General features: G+C 38.2%; 1 protein-coding gene across 2 annotated transcripts in view; it reads left to right on the plus strand.

The window, feature by feature from the left end:
* The first annotated feature begins 18 nt into the window (after window positions 1–18).
* Window positions 19–19,729, plus strand: part of DZANK1 (double zinc ribbon and ankyrin repeat domains 1) — a 117,259-nt gene continuing 97,548 nt past the window's right edge. For both annotated transcript variants that reach the window (XM_020986549.2, XM_020986561.2), the window contains exons 1-3: window positions 19–137; window positions 4,229–4,352; window positions 14,773–14,926. In XM_020986549.2, the coding sequence (XP_020842208.1) occupies window positions 4,244–4,352; window positions 14,773–14,926 (263 nt within the window). In that variant the 5' untranslated portion in view covers window positions 19–137; window positions 4,229–4,243. The remainder of the gene's footprint in view (window positions 138–4,228; window positions 4,353–14,772; window positions 14,927–19,729) is intronic.

The following is a 19,729-nucleotide window of genomic DNA, read 5'->3' on the forward strand; positions in this document are numbered from 1 at the left end:
AGTATTCTCCCGGCGGCTTAGAAGGGGCGGGGCCAGTTGCTAGGAAGCAGAATTTATACCAATCAAAATAGTCTCCTTCTCGGGTTTTGGCTGGAGCTGAAGCGTCTCTGGTAACTGGAGTCCTCAAGACCGACCCGGTAAGGAGCGACCGAGGGCTGGGGTCGGTCTAGACGGGCACGGGAGTCCCCAGGGGCGGGCAGTAGGATGGGAAAGCCCGGGGAGCATCTGGTCCAGATAATGGGGTGACCCCTAACCTGGTGGGAAAACCTGTCGTTTGGGGATGACCTTGGGGATGCCGTGGCTGAGCTTTGCCCGCCGGCCTCGGGTGAAGGAAGGGCATATCATCAGTGTAATTGGTGTTCAGTCGTTTCAGTCATGCCCGACTCTTTGTGATGCCATTTGTGGTTTTCTCTGCAAAGGTACTGGAGTGGTTTGTTATTGCCTTCTCAGGCTCATTTTATAGATGAGGAAACTGGGGCAAACAGGGTTAAGTGACTTGCGCAAGGTCACACAGCTAGTAATTGTCTGAGGCCACATTTTAACTGAGGAAGATGAGTCTTCCTGACTGCAAGTCTGGCGCTCTATCCATGCATCATCCACTAGCTACTATATGTGTGTGTATACAAATACACATGCATGCACATACATATATAACACAGCTACTGTATATGTATAGATATATATATATACACACATGCTCACATATAGTGAGCATATCTATATACATATCATAGCTAGTGTATATGTATAGATTACCATACATATGCTTACACATTGTATATATATGCATATATATACAAACAATAGATAAATGTATACATATAAGTGGTGCATCTATAGATACATTTCATAGCAAGGTGTGTATCAATATAGACATGTGTATCATGGCAAGCACATAAATTTTTATATATATATATATATATATATATATATATATATATATATATATATATATATATATATATATATATACAGATCATGATGAGGTTAATTGAATGACATTTTACACCCAGCCAGGTGCTTGATAAAAAAGCAAAGACTGAAGGTGGAAGCACTTGTGATTTTCTTCCAAAGTGCTTCTAAAACAAGGAACCCCTCTAAGGCCCACTCCAAGGATTCACAAATACATTTCATGGGGTCTGTGAATTTGGATGGGAAAATAAATTACATCTTTATTTTTACTAACCTCTAACTGGAATGTATCATTTGCTTTGATTACAAATGTAGACAGCAATAATATTTTGAGAAGGGGTCCACAAGCTTCACTAGATTGCCAAAGGGATCCACGACACACAAAAAGGTTAAGAACCTTTGTACTGGAAGGAAGAACATGCCTTGCTCCAAGCTTGTACCTTGAAGGGAAGAGACAGGTATTGGAAGATTTTTCCACAGCAAACCACATCTTGAATCACACAATTGACCAAGAACTCTGTTTTTTGGTTGGGCATTAGAGAAAAGGATTTGGTGAGGAGACTGAAATGTATACTTAAATGTGTACTCAGTGCCTCCAATAATGTCTTCCACATATATGTTAAGATCATGTTAGAGTCCTTTAATTTTTTTACATAGTAGGGAGGACCAGATTTGTGACCTCACTGGTATAAGGAACTTCTGGTGAAGAATATCCCTCTACCAATGCATAGGATTCCTTTATAGATTCAATAAAATTAACCCTACATTTTGTTTCCCACCAGACTTAACTCTAGGGAACAGAAATTATGGGCTAAATATTGGTGAACTGTCAGCCAGAGCTGAGGCTATAGCTAGGGACTAAGAAGATGGAAGAGGATGATAATAAGAATAATACCACTTTTATGATACCTTAAGGTTTGCAAAGTGCTTTGTATGTATTATCTCATTTGATCTTCATAACAATCCTGTAAGGGAGGTACTATTATTATCTCCATTTAATGGATGAGGAACTATGGCTGAAAGATTTTAAGTGACTTTCCTAGAGTCACATAGCTAGTTGAACTCTGAGGCAGGATTCAAACTCAGGTTTATCCATTGGACCACCTAACTGCCTCAGAAGAAGGAACAGATCAATACTGTACAATAAAATACAATCAATGCCTATAATACTAGCACTTTTAATAATGGCCAAGGCAGTGAAAAATGCTCTCTCACTTTTCCATATGGAGAGCTTTGACCTACCACTGCTTTCCCAATTTATCCCATTGATGTTGATTTTAACTAAATTTTATAAGAAGTATAGAAATATTAGAGGAAGAAATCCACCCATCTCTTTTTTTGTTGTTGGTTTTTTTAGTGAGGCAGTTGGGGTTAAGTGACTTGCCCAGAGTCACAGCTAGGAAATATCATATGTCTAAGGCCAGATTTGAACTCAGGTCCTCCTGACTTGTAGGGCAGGTGCTGTATCAACTGCAGCACCTGGCTGCCCCTAAAATCCACCCATCTCTTAACCCCTAGACCCATACCCTGAAGTATAATTCTGTTGGCATAGTACCAACCAGACAACACACATTTATTAAGTGATTATTATGTGCCAGGCTCTGTGCTAGGCTTTAGGGATATAAGGATAGATTAGCACAAAATAATGAAACAACCCCTCCACTTAAGGAGCCCTTCTATTAAAAGAAGCAGCATGTATACATTTATTTCAATATAATAATAATAGCTAGCATTTATATAGTTTTAAAGTTTATAAAGTGGTTACAAATATTAGCTCATTTGATCCTCACAATAAATTTTATCCCCATCTTTCAGATGAAGAAGTTTAAGCATGTAGAAGTTAAGTTATTTCCCCAGGCTCATATAGCTAGTAAGCATCTAAGACTGGATATGAATTTAGGTCTGTCCTGACTCCAAGTCTAGGGCACTGTGCCACCTAGCTACCTATAATACTACATATACAAAGTAGTTGATAGGGAAGAGGTGTTAGCACTTAGGAGGGTCAGAAAATGCCTCTTCTAGGAGGTTGTATTTGAACTGAGCTTTGAAGGAAGCTGGGGCTTCTAAGAGATAGAGGTAACATTCCAGGCATGGGGGACATGTCTGTGCAAAGGCATGGAAACAGCAGATGAAATTTTGTATGCAAAGAGTAGCAAGTGGAGCTTTGGGGCTGGACTGTAAAGTGGTGGAAGGGGAGTCATGTGTGATAAGATTGGAAAGGTAGACTGAAACAGAGATTAGTTCTCTAAGGTTAACTTGTCTGTGATTGCAGAAATTTCAGGGAGAAGCTTATCATACTTTTAGTTAATTGCAAAATATTTTTTAGAAAGTGGCCCTATTTCTGCATCTAGCTAAAGAGATTCAGACGTTTTTTACATTTATACTCAATACCTTTCATATGGAGGAGGTGAGTACTATTGTTTGTCCCCCATTACTTATTTAGGAGAAAAGATTATGCTGTAGCCATTCCTAAATGTTCTTTTCAACTGTTGAAAGGTAGAAAGGGCAAGATCAAGCTCATGGCTCTTGTATAAAGGAGACAGAAAGAGCTTTTTTCAATGAGCTAACTTCTTCTAGGAAGCTCTGGAGAGTATGACACAGATTTTTTGGTTGTCTGGATTGTTGGACTGGCAGAAACCTCGTGTGTGTGTGTGTGTGTGTGTGTGTGTGTGTGTGTGTGTGTGTGTGTGTGTGTGTGTAAGCCATATGTGGAGAAAATAGAGGCAGTCTATCCAAGTCGGTAGAGAAGGTGTCTCAAAGATGTATTGGCTATAATGTGATAATTAACAAGTCATTTAACCTCTCAGTGCCTCAGGCAATTCTCTAATATTACAGATTTCAGACTGGTTGGATCTGCATTGGTAGAGGAAGTTTCCTCATCAGGAGTTCCATTCCCTATACCAATTAAATCAGTCAATAAACATTTATTAAGTGCCTACTGTGTGCCAAGCACAGTGCTGAAATCACTGGGCTAGATTAAGTTTGTTTTGTTTTGTTTTTAAGAGGCAGCCCTGTCTATAGTTTTCTATGTAATTTAGAAAGATTGCTTCTTCTTTTTTTTTTTTTTACTTTTTGGTGAGGCAACTGGGGTTAAGTGACTTGCCCAGGGTCACACAGCTAGTAAGTGTTAAGTGTCTGAAGCTGGATTTGAACTCAGGTCCTTCTGACTCCAAGGCCAGAGCTCTATTCACTGCGCCATCTAGCTGCCCCTAGAAAGATTGCTTCTTATTAGCAATTATATTCAAATGACTGAGTAAAATTGTGAGGAGAGCATACATCGTGTATTATTTTCAGATATTTGTCTTTTTTTCCTTAGGCTGTAACAGAGAAAATGACTGCTGGTTCAGTTTGTGTTCCTCAGATTATCCCATTAAGGGTACCTCTTCCAGGAAAAAACAAACATGAAATAAACACCAATACGCTTGTAGAAATGAAATCAGGTAAGAATTAAGAATGACTTAAATCATTGCTGATAGCACATAATACAGTGCTTACCTGGCTTATAGTATTTCTTTTCCAGAGTTTTAAAATCTTCTTTTTTGATATGCCTTTATAAAAAGTTCCTAGAGTCCCCTCTGACTATACCAGGGAGTTCATTATTTCAGTGGGAAAACCAATGTTTTTATATAAGAATAGAGCAAATACATTTAACTCCTTGGGGGCACTTCTAAATGACTTATAGACAAACTCTAACTGCTTAATGAAACATGTAATTTCTTTACGTTGTAGAAAAGATTGGTTTTCTGATTACAGAAGTATAAAAACAAAAGGATATTACCATTTGGAAAGGGAAAAGATTGAGCCTTGTAAATTATGTACATTTATGCTGTCTGCCCTGATGATTTTAGACTTTAATGTTTCATAGGATTCTGGGATTTAGATCTGAAGGGGCCTTTGGAGAAACTAGCAATGTAACCCCACAGCTTCATGTTACAGATGAGGAAACTGGCCGATCAATCAATAAGGATTTATTAAGTACCTACTGTTAGGCTGAGAACAAAACCTCAAACTGAAATAATTTGGAAATAAATTTATTAAGTCATCCATCAGAAGAGAAAGCCAAAAAATGGGGTGGCCCATATCCCCCAACCCCCTAGATGTAGGTTATTCATAATATAGGATCCAAACAAAGGAAGAAGAAAACAGTAACTGATTGGCCAGCACAGAGGCACTTTCCAAATAACACAGATGGGTTGCTTCAGATGCATAACAGGAGAAAACTACTCACATTCCTTGCATCAGTCTTTGGATCTGAGAGGGTTTCTGGTCAGCACAACCTAGGTCTAGAGTTAAGCATTAACCAAGTCTGGTCTCTAAACAAAAGTCTGGTTTCTCAGCCACACAGGGCTAGGTTCAAAAAATGCAATAAAGTTTTCCCACACTACTGTATGTCATGTGCAGTGGTTGATGCTGGAAATAAAAAGCCAAAAATGAAACAGCCCATGTTCTTAAAGAGCTTGTAACCTGTTTGGGGAAACACCACTTATATGTAAATGCAAAGCACATACAAAGTAAGTGTAGACTAATGGTGGCATAGGAAGGTCCTGATGCAGGAGGTGGAACTTGAACGAGTCTCTAAGAGGTGGAGGTGAGCCAGGAAAGCATTCCACCCATGGGGGATATCCAGTGCAAAAGCAGGAAGGTGGGAGTTAGATTGTTCTGTGTGAGGAATAACAAGTAGGTCAGTTTGACTGTAATAAGTCTAGAAGGGTAAGCTATAGGCAGATTGTGATGACCTTTAAAAGACTAGCAGAAGAGTAGAGCTTGTTAAGGAGGAGAATGACCTAGTCAGATTTGTGCTTTAGGAAAATTACTTTGATGGTGGTATGGAGGATGGGTAGAACCCTGAGGCAGAGAAACCAATTAGGAGGCTATTGCAGTAGTCCTGGTCAGAAGTGGGAAAAGGCCTGAACTAGGGTAATGGCTGTATGAGTAGAGAAATTGTGAAAGTGGAATTGATAAACTTAGCATAAAATTTAATGTTGTGAGTAATGTCAATTAATATTCGATGACTATGGTTGGGAGCCTGGGTGACTTGGCAGTGCCATTGATAGAATAGGGAAATTAAGCAAAAGGTTTGGTTGAAAGGAAGGGTAACTAGTTCTATTTTGGACATGTAGCATTTGAGATGCCTATAAGATATCTAGTTGGAGAAGTCTAATAGGCAGTTATTGATATGGGATTGAAGGTCAAGGGAAGAGAGTAGAAGAAATAGTGAAGGCAGTAAGTGTAGACACCTTTTCCTAGTAGTTTGTGAAAAGGAAAAAAAGAGGATAATATTTGAAGAAGTAGTAGAGTCAAAAGAAGAAAACTTTTAAACGATATGGACATGTTTGTAAGAACCAGTAGATAGAAAGATATTAAAGATTAGAGAGAGTAGGAATAATAACATAGGCAGTCTGCTCAAAGAGATGGGATCGAGGATATAAGTAGAGGGATTGTCCTTGGAAGGAAAGGCCACCTCTTCATCAGAGAGAAGCACAGAATCTCAGTTAGAAGAGACCTCAACCATCATCCCTAACCCCACTATTTCCTGAAGCAGCCCATTTCATTTTTAAATGCTGCTAATTATTAGTGCTTTTTTTCTTATATGAAGATGACATTTTTATATGGTATCTGTATTCTTTGCATACTGCTCTTAGTTCTGACCTCTGGAACTAAGAAGAACAAGTCTAATATCTCTTCCAAGTGACACACCTTCAAATACTTGAACATAATTACCATGTCCCCATTAGCTTCTCTTTTCATTAGGCTAAATATCCCCAACTTCTTCTGTTAGTTCTATAGACTAGCTCCTTTCCCCTCACCATCCTCTAGTAAGTGGAAGTTTGTCAGTGTGTTTTCTAAAATGTATCACTCAGAGCTATTCAAAATATTTCAGATATGGTCTGAGTTGAACAGAGTATATAGCAAGAGTATCACTTCCCTCATTTTAGATACTTTGTCTTTCTGGCAAAATTTTAGAAAGTGCTATTAAAGAAATTATAGAAAATCTAGAAAGGGAAGCAGTTCCACTCATTATAGGAAAGGAGCAAGCCATGTTGCTTGACTTGGGGATCAGTGGCCAAGTTACCTGATCTTAAAGACTTGCAAGTTCAGAAGATCTTCCTTGGAGAGATATAGCTTGGTGAAGAATTACAAGCCCAAGGTGAATATGAAAAAAGGTGTTGACCACTTAACAAACATTATTACTGACTGTGGGCATCCACAGCAATTGTTGCAGGTTTTACTTCAAACTCTTCTATTACCAATCAATAAGCATTAAGTATTTCTTATGTGCCAGTCACTGTGCTAAGCTCTGGGGATATAAAAAGAGGCAAAAATAGTTTATGCCCACAGGAAGCTCACAATCTGATGGAGGAGATAACAAGCAAACAAATATTACACATAAGCTATATGTAAGATAAATAGGAAATGAAGGAAGGTACTAGGAGGGGTTGGGAAAAGCTTCCTGGAGAAGATGAGATTTTAGTTGGGACTTAAAGGAAACCAGGGAAACCAATAGGTGGAGATGGACATTAGGTAGAGCCAGAGAAAATACCCAGAGTCAAGAGATGTAGTGTCCTGTTCATCGAACAACCGGGAGTCCAGAATCACTGGATCAAAGAGTTGTGTCAGGTAATAAGGTATAAGAAAACTGGAAAGGTAGGAGGGGGCTTGGTTGTGAAGGGCTTAGAATATCAAACAGAGGGTTTTGAATTTGATCCTAGAGGCAATAGGGAGCCACAGAGTTTATATGGAAGAGGGTGGAAGGGTGGGAGGGAGGGAATTAATGACCTGGTTAGACCTGAACTTTAGGAAAATCACTCTTGTGACTGAATGGAGGATGGATTGAAGTTGGAAAGAGATTTGAGGCAGGCAGACCTATCAGCAGGTTATTACAATAGTCCTGGCATGAGGTGATAGTATTTATACTTAAATGGTGGCAATGTCAGAGGAGAGAAGGGGGAAGGGTGATATTTGAGAGATGTTGCAGAAGTAAAAGGCCTTGGCAACAGATTGGATGTGGATAGTGAGAGATAGTGAATAGTTGAGGAAGATTCTTATGTTGTGAGCCTGAGGAACTAGGAGGATGATGATGCCCTCTATACTAACAGGGAAGGTAGGAGAGGTGGAGGGTTTAGGGGGAAAGATAATGAGTTATGTTTTGGACATGTTTAGTTTAAGAGGTCTACTAGACATTCCACTTGAGATGTCTTAGTGGCAGTTGAAGATGAAAGATTGGACGTCGGCATAGGGGTTAGGTCAAGATAGGTAGATTTGAGACTCTTCAACTTTGAGATGGCAATTAAATCTATGAGAACTAATGAGATCACCAAGTGAAGTGGTATAAAGGGAGAAGAGAAAGAGGGTCCCAAAGAGAACCCTGAGGGACACCGATGATTAGAAGGTGTGATCTGAATTAGAATCCAGCAAAGGAACCTAAGAAAGGAAAAGAACCAAGAAAAAAGGGTGTCCCAAAAACCTAGAAAGAAGGGAGTATTGGGAGGCGAAGCTGATTAACAGTGTAAAGGCTGAAGGATGGTTAAGAATAATAATTGAGAAAAGGCCACTGTATTTGGCAAATAAGAGATCGTAGGTAAATTTGGAGAGAGCAGTTTCAGTGGAATGATAAAGTTGGAAACCTAATTTTAAGGAGTTAAAAAAAGAGTAAGAGGAGAGAAAGTGGAGGCCTTTTCAAGGTGGTTAGCCACAAAGTACAGTAAAAATATAGTATAGTAGTTAGTGTTCTAGTACCAGTGTTCCAGATGCTTAATCTGCTTAATGACTAAGCTACAGCAATTAACCAAAGAATTGTGAGTGTATAAAACTTGGCCAAAGGTGACATAACCAAAGATAAAATATATCATCATAATAAAATCTTAGTAACAAAATTTTTTAAAGTTCTTCACTCAGAAGCATGCTATATATGAAGAGCCCGGGTGGGAGGTTGGGCAGGGGGAGGAGGCAGAAGGGTAAATATGCAAGTTATGTACTGTTTATTATACTGAAACCTACCAAAGTTGATTTTAATTCTGTGTAGGTAGGTTTGTCTAGCTTTTATTTATTTATCTTGGTAAACAATATTTTTTTTTCAGGAGGTAGTTGGGGTTAAGTGACTTGCCCAGAGTCACACAGCTTGTGTTACGTGTCTGAGGTCAGATTTGAACTCAGGTCCTCCTGACTTCAGGGTGGTAGTCTATCTACTTCGCCACCTAGCTGCCCCCTAAAAATATATTTTGAAAAGGATGCAGTGATGACAAAGAGCCAGGATGGCTTCATCAAGAAGAGGTCATATTACATTAACTTTGAGGCCATAAAGATGAACTAAATTTATTTCCTTTTTTGACTAGATTATTAAACTGGTAGATCAAAGGAATGCTGTATTACAGTTTAACTAGATTTTAGGAAAGCATTTGTCAAAGTCATGCCATTCTTGTGGGGAAAAAACCCCGAGATCTGGGCTAGACAATAGTACAATTAAATAAAATTGATAGTTGTTGACTCAAAGAATAGTGAACTCAGGTCTTCCTGACTCCAGGCCCAGGGCTGTATCTCCTGTGTTGTTACCTCTCTGCCTAATGTATACGTGTATGAAATTCTTGAATAAGCCATAACCGTTATTAAATCACTAAAGTAAAATATATTAAATAAATACATGTAGACCATACAAAATATACAAAATAATAAAAATTACAAAAATTGAAGAACCTTAATGTGCCTCTTTCATTTCCTAATTTTTCTATTTGTGGAGTTAAAGCAGTGACTATATAAGACATAGAACCGGGACACAGATCAGTTTCTTCTAAAAAATTTATTGTTTAAATGGTTTCTTGCTGACTAATTTGAAAAGTAATAAATGTCTTCACAAATAGTTTTTTATTTTCAACTTTGATTCTCTCCTTCCTACATATTCCTTCCCAGTCATTGAGAAAGTAGAAGAAGAAAAAAACCTGTTACAAACATGTATAGTCGCACAAAACAAATTCTCATATTAGCCATGTCCTAAAAAAAAAAAACAACCAAAAAACTGCACTCTGAATCCATCCCCTTTTTGGGTAGTATTTTGCATCATGAGTCCTTTGGAATTGTGTTTGGTCATTGTATTAATGAAAGTTCCTTAAGCCTTTCAAAGTTTTTAAAATATTGTTATTCTGATACATGTTGTGTGTGTATGTGTTTAAAGAAGTCTTTTTGCATTTATTTTCAAGAGATTTTGTTCCCCCAAAATCATTCTCCTTCCCCCCCCATTTAAATGTTTTCCCTTCAATGTAAAGAAAGTTTTTTTGCCTTCTTATTTACTTTTCTTTGATAGAACATTGGCATATGCTGCAGTCTTGGTGAGTTGACATTCCCCCTTCCAAATCAAACAATGAATTCAGCTTTTAAATGTAACCAGAAAAACTACTGCTGGGTCCATGGGGGCTGGTGTGCTTGCCCTCTTCCTCTCTGTTAAAGGACAACAAGCTCTGAATTCATATATGCAAGATACTTGGATTAAGTCCTGAGGATGTCTGGCTTTCAAAGAGAGGAGTTACATTCTTTCTCTTAATTATTGGCCTTTTTACCCCTCTGTTCCAGAGACCGATGGCAAATCACTTAAAATTTAGGTTTAGCTTATGTCTAGAGTCTCCCCAAAAGGGACAAAGATACTCTGGATAATGTAGATCAGGTATAGGACAATTATTTATTTCTTCTAGTCAAAATAAATACTTAACACATGTAAGACCCAGATGCTTCCATTGACAAAAACTTCAGTAAGAAGCAGTTACTTATAATACTGTTATGCTTTCCTGGGATGTTGATACTGAAAACCATCAAAAATGACCCGAAATGTAAAGCAGTTTTCAGAACCATTAAATAAGCCTTATTATGTTTCACCTTAACTCCGTATTGTCTCTCTCAGGGTCTGTGTCTTCCTTCTATTCATGCTTCTCCTCCAAGCAGAGTGTAGTTGCAGAACACTCATTTTGCTGCCCATCAGCTCTGACAGTTAGACCTCTTGCAATCACAAGGCTTCTTTGGAGACTGGTTAACTCCTCCTCTCCCTTGCTGCTTTATCACCTATGCTTATGGAAGGAAAGCAAAGAGGAAAAGGAAGCTAGAGGCCCAAAGCCTAGGCTGAGGCTACCTATACCAACAACTGTCCTTTCACTGCCATGCTCACAGTTAGTTATCTTTGGTGGTGTAGGGAAGTGAAGTACCTTCTCAAACCCTCATTGGAAGCCATGTGAGGGAGAACTATTTGCCCTGGGTTGAGTTGGAGGAAGAAAATGAGCCAGAAGCTGTCTCCGCTGTCAGGAGAGAGTAGGAGGACCAACAGACTACCCAGTATTTGTTGTGTGCAGGCTCTCTCCAAAGTTACCAATGAGCTTCTAATTGCCAAATCTAATGGTCTTTTCTCAGTCCTCATCCTTCACAACCTATCTGCTGCATTTGACCCTGTGGGCCAGCTTCTACTAGATGTTCTCCCCTCTCTGAGTTTTCATGGAACTATCCTTTCCTGGTTCTCCTCCTACCTGTGTGACCTATCCTTCTCAGTCTTCTTTTCTGGCTCATCATCCATATCCCACCCCCCCAAACCCTGTGGGTGTTCCGCAAGGTTCTAAGCCATCTTCTCTTTTCCTTCAATACATTCTCTCTTGATAACCTCATTAGCTCCCATGAATTCAACTATTATCTTCATTCCCTTGACTTCTGGATCAATCTATCTGTATCCAGTCTTCTCCCTGAGTTTCAGTTCCACATCACCAATTGTCTATTGTTTGTTTTAAACTGCATATTCTGGAGATAAGTCAAACTCAACATGTCAAAAACTGAAGTAATTTTCTTTCCTCCAAAGCCCTCCTCTCTTTTAAACTTCCCTATTTCTGTAAAAGGTATAACATTCTTCCAGTTTCCCAGGTTCATTACATCAGCGTTATCTTCAATGTCTCACTTTTCCTAACCCCACATTTCCAGTCAGTTGCCAAAGCTTGATTTTTCTACTTTCATAACATCTTCCCTGTCTGACACCTTCTCTTTACTCATTACAGGTGTCACCTTGGTTCAGATTTTGTCTCCTCTTGCCTAGACTATTGCAAGTCTCCTGATTGTCTCTTTGCCTCAAATTTCTTCTTGTACTCCACACTGCTGTCAAAGTAATTTTCCTTAAACACAGATCTGACCATGTGACTTTACCTTCAGTCAACTCCAGTGGCTTCATATTGCTTTTAGGATCAAATATAAACTCTGCTGTTTAGCTTCTAAAGCTGTATACAACCTGGCCCCAACCTATATTTCTAGCCTCATTGGACTTTACTCCCACCACAACCTTCCGCGAACCAGCCACAGTGAGCTTCCCTCTGTTCCTCACGAGTAAGACCTCATCTCCCATCTCCCACTTTTGTTCTGGCTGTCTCCAATGCCTGAAATGCACTTTCTCCATACTTGAGTCTCTCAGAATCCTTCTTGTCCTTAAAGACGTAACTCAAGTACCATCTTCTGGATGAAGCCTTTTCTGATTCACCTCAGATGCTAGTGCCTTTCTTTATTCACACCCTCCCCCACCCTTATCTGCTGGCTACTTTGTGTTTACCTATTTCGTGTGTGTATATTCTGTATTTATTTGTATTAGTTTACTTTATATTTACATGTGTACTTATCTCCCTGATAAAAATGTGAACTGCTTGCTAGTAGAGATTTTCTTCATTTTTGTGCTTGTGTTAACTAGCACCTAACACAGTGAGTTTTATAGATACTTGTTGATTGATCAATAATGTCCGAAGAGCTCAAGTTCAGAATGAGTTGAGGCTGGAGAGTGAAGCCAAGAACAATTAAAATGGTCTCTTTTAAAAGCTATATTGGGAGAAAAAGGAGGATCAAAGAATGGACAGGACCTTTTCTTGGGGCAGGTGGGATGATGATGACTGATAACAGAAGGGAGAGCAACTCAGTTCTGTTTTCTCTGCCAAGGAAAATGACTTTTGTATTGGAAATAACAGAAGAAAATTGTCTAGCAGGGAGTTGATACCCAAGACCCTAGGATCATAGGTCTAGAGTTAGACAGGATGTTCGAAGCCATATAGTCCAACTCCCTTACTTTACAGATGAGGAAACTGAGGCCCAGAAGGTTAGATGACTTGCCCAAGGTTACACAGGTAGTAAATATAAGGAAAGGCAGTAAGAGAACACATATTTCCAGTCTTCTTACCAGACTACGGGCTTTTTCATTCACTTCCTCATGTCTGAAATATTCTTCCTTCTCATCTCTACCTCCTGGCATCCCTAGCTTCTTTCAAGCCTCAGCTAAAATCTCATTTTTATTCCTGATCCTTTTTAATGCCATTGTATTCTTTCTATTGATTATCTCCAATTATCCTGTATAAAGCTCATTTGTATATAGTTGTTTGCATGTTGTCCCTGACTGACCTCTTTGAGAACAGGCACTGGAAGAAATTAGGCTCATGCTGACCCCTTACACCATATTCTACAGTACAGTCTGAGTGGATACATGATCTTAAGCAGATCATGTACCTTTTACAGCTATAAGGAGTAGAAGTATTCTTCTGTTTGTGTGCGTTTTTAAACAATTTGGCTTATTATCATATGCTTTAAAAGGCAATTTTCATTTACCTAGTCATTTGAGGAATCCTATTGTCTAGTCATTTACTAAAAGAGATTTTTTCTACTAACTTGTTTAGAGAGAAATTTTGTTATCCATTTCCATATATCTTTGAAGTCTAATAGCCATGCATTCCAATAAACTAGCCACTTAAGCCCCAGTATGGGGGTTTTCAGGGGAGAGCTGAAATATTCAGGTAAGTGTTATCAGTACAAAGGGGAGGTCATTGAGTTCCTGTAGGTTCACACATGGGGTACAGTAGAGAAAAGACAGATGGGTGAGGTCTGAAAGGCACCAGGACTATCTAAATTCTGGAGGATATTACCAATTAATTGCATTTAAGTTACCTACAGAGGGGTGGAATGAAAGAGAAGCACTGTTGGGCCCATTTGGAAAAAGGAGTTTAGAGACTGCCTCTGTAAGACGATAATAATCCTATCACCCTCCTGGCCTAGTTTTGTGATCACAAACATGGTGCTGCCAAGGGTCCTGGTGCACCATTGATGTTTTTTGACAATCATACTTGTTAGAGATTATACCCAGACTCATCTTTTGTTGTTCTTTGTACCCTCCTTCTGAATGGAATGGCACTTGATAAGGTCGATGGTGTCCAGGTCTCCCTCTCCCTCAAATACAAAGAGGACTTTGAAAGTGGGAGAGTGGGCTCAGTGTTGATCCTCAGGGTGAGGATGACTGCTTAAGTTACTTTTTGTGAATCCATCAACATGTTGACTGGCAGCAAGTAGCTCTTGACCTGAGCTTGAATTTTAGCTTAAAGGTTTTTTTAAAAAATATTTATTTTTTAGAATTCATTTTTAAAATTTTTAGTTCCAAATTGTCTCCCTCTCTCCAGCCCCTTCCCCACCTGTTGAGAAAGCAAGCAATACAACACCTATTATACATGTGAAATTATGCAAAACATTTCCCTGTTGTTATTCAGTCATTTCAGTTGTGTCCGACTCATCATGACCCCATTTGGGGTTTCCTTTTCTTTCTTTCTTTCTTTCTTTTTTTTTTTTTTGGAGGAGGGTAGGCAATCAGAGTTAAGTGACTTGCCCAGGGTCACATAGCTAGTAAGTATCTGAGGCCACATTTGAAATCAAGAAGACGAGTCTTCCTTCCTTCATGTCTGGTATTCTATCTATTTAGCCACCTAGCTGCCCCAAAAGTTTTCCATAGCCTTCATAACAAATGAGTAATGAAAAACCTGCAGTCACAATTTATTATTCTTTATGACTCGTGTTATTTATGACATTTGTTTTATTTATGACTTCCAGACACCACAGATGTCAACATATATTACACCTTGGATGGCAGCAAACCTGAATTATTAAAGAGAAAAGGATATGGTGAAAATAGCACTTTGAAGTATACAGGACCAATCACTCTTCCTGATGGAAAAATACAAGTTAAAGCTATGGCAGTCTCAAAGTAAGTTAGCACTGTATTTCTTCAAAAATTAGTATGACTGAATAAACATTGATTAAATGCTTACTATGTATAAGGCACTGTGCTAAATGTTGTGGATATAAATATAAGCAAGCAAAAACTTCAAAGAGTTTATGTTCTAATAAGGACAGACAACTTGCATAGGGGAGGGATGACCAAGGAAGAGTGTTTTGACAAGGAAGTCACAGGGATGGTCATTGGAATATTAGGGTAATTAGTTGACATTTCCTTTGTAGGAATAGTAGTGTTGATTTGATTCCTGTTTCCAGAGCTCTAGAACCAGTGTCAAAGCCAGAAAGACTTGAGTTCAAATTCTGCCCCTGTTTTATGCTTAGTTAACTTGGGCAAGTCATTTAACCTCTCACTGCTCTAGGCACCTCACTAAGACTATAATTTGCAGAGAAGGTTCTAGCCTGCATTCGTTGAGGAAGTTCTCTACACCAGTGGTGTCAGACTCAAAAAGAAATGACCATCAAACCATATGTGATCACGATGCCAGTAGGCAATATATTGACTTAGTTTTAAAATATAATATTGTCTCTGCTTTTATTTTGTTAAATATTTATTTTGTTAGATATTTTATTTTGTTAAATATTTCCCAGTTACATTTTAATGTAGTTTAGGCTTCACTCAGGGTTGTTGTGGGCCACAAGTGGCCTGTGGATATCGTTTTTGACAGCTCTGCTCTACACCAGTGAAATCACAGATCCTGTCCCTATCTCTGTCTCAGAGCCCAACTAAGGGCTGGGCAAGAAAAATATTTGTAGCACATCATGGCATTATGATGGCTGGAAAAGAGCATGATGGGTCTGGGTCTGAGCTACAATTGCTAAATGCTTATTAATCAGTAGCCTAGTATCTCTGGATGGAGCTTAAAGTCCTGATTAGAGGTAGAGGCTGGAGCTCAGGATCACGGAAGCTTGAAGGTGGGTAGGGAGAAGGAGATAGCCATTATTATGTAATGATAGGCCTAATAAAATTTTCCCATGGAAATAATATATTTTAATGGTTAATTTCCTTATGCTCCAAGCCTCAGGTTTTAGTTCACTACTTCTAAAACCCTTTTTATTTTTTTTACTGCAGGATTTATTTTTCTGTGACTTAGACTTATTACAGCACATACTACCATATTCAACATATGTCCATTGAATTAATTTAACACTTATTAAGTGTCTAATATGTATAAAGCATAAGCATAAAAAGAAAAAAATCTCTGCCTTGCAGGAGCTTACATTCTGTTGGATATTGGATGCTTTGTGTAATTCGACTGACTACCCACCACTCTCTCAGGGCCAGATCTATTACTTTTAACACCGAAAAGGTTAGGAGGTCTGTTTTTCTGTCACTGGCTCAAGCCTACTATTGGCTGCGTTCCCCTAAATTTTAGGGGCCCAGTGACTGTCACCCCAGTTCTATTTAATCATTTATCACCAGATTATATAATGGGATATTTACTTCAAAGGTATATTAAGAACAAATGTGCAAACATTTCTCCCTAGTTCCTTAGGGACATGATTCCCCTCCATACCACCTAGTGTAGTTTAGAGTTAATTAGGCTCATAATTGGAGCAGCTAGGTGGCAAAGTGGATAGAGCGCTGGGCCTGTACTCAGGAAGACAGGAAGGGTCAGACAGAACTGAAAAACTGACCAAACAACAACAGGTCATAATTTAGCTAAGTTTCTACATAGCCTTGGTCTCACCAAGATCAAGTTCAAAGCTGGCAGTACCAGCTTCTGCTAGGATGAAGTCACTGGACCCCTTGCTCCTCAGATTGTTTGCTGCTGGGCTGGCTGCAGTTATCTGGCCTGGATTCATGGACTTCCGGATCCCTATGGCTTATGCTCCTGAGCCAGATCAGAAAAGAAACAGAAAAAGCCCCAGACCCAGAGCTGTTTCTCAGGCCATAAGGCTTCAGTGGGAGAGGAGGTGCTGAGGTCTTTCCACTTCACCTCCTTCCTCAGACATGCAGCAAAAGCCACACACACATGCTGAGTCAGACCTTGTTAAAGGCAAGACAAAGACTATGCAGCCAACAGAGAAAGACTGCTGCCAGCCATGTGGTAGGCCAGTAAAGATTATCCAGCCTCCTGGAGGCAGCTCCTTAGAGTCTTCCATGTGGATGACACTATCATAGGTGGTCTTGGCATGTGCCAAATCCCAATTACACTTGATATTAGTTATTTCATCGTTACCTTTTCTTCCCCTTCCTACTCAATACCTTTTTCTTATTTTCACATAAAGCCTCACTTTAAACTTTCAGTATTATGTTTTCTGAAGGAACAATCAACTGCGTGGCTGATTCAGTGACATGGCAGTGATACATCATTGTATCCTACAGGACGGGTTTGTCATCATTTATGGAATTGTCTAGGTTTCAAGCACAATGCTGCATGGATTACCTGTCTGGATCTCTTAAGAATATAGACCTGAAAAGTACCTTTCATACTCCTCCTGCTGGTCTACCTGTGAGGTGTATTTTTGGTGAATTGTTTAATACAATGTTGATCTTTCAAGATAGCTGATACCTGAGAATTTCAAAAGTAGAATACAAAATACTAAATACTTTTTAACACTTCAAATAGATCAACTAGGATTTATAGATTGTTGTCCATGGACTAAACCACCTTCTCACTCAGTAATGTCAATTCATCCCAGGCAGTTCTGACTCTTAATTAGCCAGGTTTTTCCCATTTCTAACTTAATTACAAAGTTCACTATGTTATATCAGTCAGGCTATTTGGGTAATGTCTATTTATTGATTTTAAAATCTTTATTGATATCTTTTATTTCTTATACAGTAGTCATTTTCTTCTTCTTCTCCCCTCCTGATTGTAAAGACAAATAGTGAAGCAAAACCAAGTGTTAAAAAGACCAGTCATAGAAAATGTGACATTCCACCTGGTTGTCCCTTACATACCTACCCAGAGGAGGGAGGCATTGTCTCATGGTTTGTCTTCCCGGACCTGGATTGCTTATTCTAATTAATCTGACTTTGCCTTTTCATCTTGTTTTTTTATTTATATCATGGTAGTCATTATGTATATTATTTTTCTGGTTCTGTTCACTTCACTGTGTATCAGTTCAAATGTTTTGATATGTTTCTCTGAATATCTCAAAGACAAATCACATTAGATGAAAACCCAAGGTTTCTTTTTTCTTTTGGTGCAATAATCTGGGGACTAGGGAACAGAATGGAGACGAATTCCTTTGAGTTTCTATGTGGTAGCTGTTGCCTAATTCTTCCCCTAGCATTGGAGCCAGGGTCCCAAGTAGCAGGGCATCTGACTAGAGTCTAAGAGAAGGTCATGGAACATATCTAGAAATATCTGTTTGACATTGTGTACAGTAACAGCAATATTGTAATGATGATCACTATGGAAAACTTAGCTACTCTGATCAATATAATGATCCAAGACAATTCCAAAAGACCTATGATGGAAAATGCTATCTACCTCCAGACAGAGATCTCATGAATGGAGATCATATTGAAGCATATTTTTTTTTCATTTTCTTTGTTTCTTGCTTTGTATTTTGTATTTTGTATTTTGTATTTTTTATAACATGGCTAATATGGAAGTATTTTGCATGATTTCATATGTATAACTGATACATTGCTTGCCTTCTCAGTGGATGGGGTTGGGGCAGGAGGGAGGAGAGAATTTGGAACTCAACATTTTAATAAAATGAATGTTAAAAAAAAAGAAAAGAAAGAAGTATTAAAAATAATTTGTTTGAACTAAGTAGCTTTAAATGCTCTCTTGAGTTAGACTTTTAAATGTCACATAAGTAAATAAAAAGATATGATAAAAGATAAATGTGACATAATTTTAATAGACTTTACTCAGATTTTTACCAAACACTTAAAGAACTAGCAATTTATTCTCTGGTTAGAAGATACTATTTTTCTCTCTTGAGATGGTATATTAACATTTCTATCAAAATATTTCATTTATCTTTCATCATATCTATCACAGATAGCATTTTTCATCATGGGTATTTTGGAATTATCTTGGATCATTATATTGATCAGAGTAGCTAAGTTTTTCATAGTGATCATCATTACAATATTGCTGTTACTATATACAGTGTTTACATAGCATCAGATTTAACCATAGCTAAAATATTGATGCTGATATTAAAATGAATCCAATTAAACCATATGCTCATTTATACAACCCTTACTTTGAAGGATCCCTGTTTTGCTTGGTCTGAATTGGAAAAAAAAATCCTTGTTGAATCAAATTGGAGGATAATTTTAGTCAAAAGAATGAATTTTCATAATATAGTATGAATGATATATATCTATGGCACCAAATATTTGGTGATAAAATAGGCTATAGGATATTGATATTTTCACTTGACCATGAGTAAATGGTAAGGGGAGAAAGCAGAAATGAATCCATACAGTATTTCCATTTTGTCATTGTGTTTCTTTTTTTTAAATTTTATTAATTTATTTTGACTTGTCAACAATCACTTCCATATGCTTTTGAGTTGAAAATTTTTCTCCCCCTTCCTCCCTGCCACCCTCCCCAAGATGGCGCACAATCTGATATAGGCTTGACATTTACATACCCATTAAACATATTTTCACATTAGTGAAGTTGTAAGTAAAAATTAAAACCGACAGCAGGAACCATCAGAAAGATGAAACAAAACTCAACAGAAGGTAAAAATAAGTGAGAGTGATTCGACTTCCATAGTTCTTTGTCATTGTGTTTCAATAATTAAGTAGTTGAACTAAAAATGTTCATTGATAAATTTACTATTATTGCATTACTGC

This window comes from Phascolarctos cinereus, unplaced genomic scaffold (genome assembly GCF_003287225.1).
Source record: "Phascolarctos cinereus isolate Bilbo 61053 unplaced genomic scaffold, phaCin_HiC Scaffold_2;HRSCAF=192, whole genome shotgun sequence".
In the NCBI taxonomy this organism is placed as follows: domain Eukaryota; kingdom Metazoa; phylum Chordata; class Mammalia; order Diprotodontia; family Phascolarctidae; genus Phascolarctos; species Phascolarctos cinereus.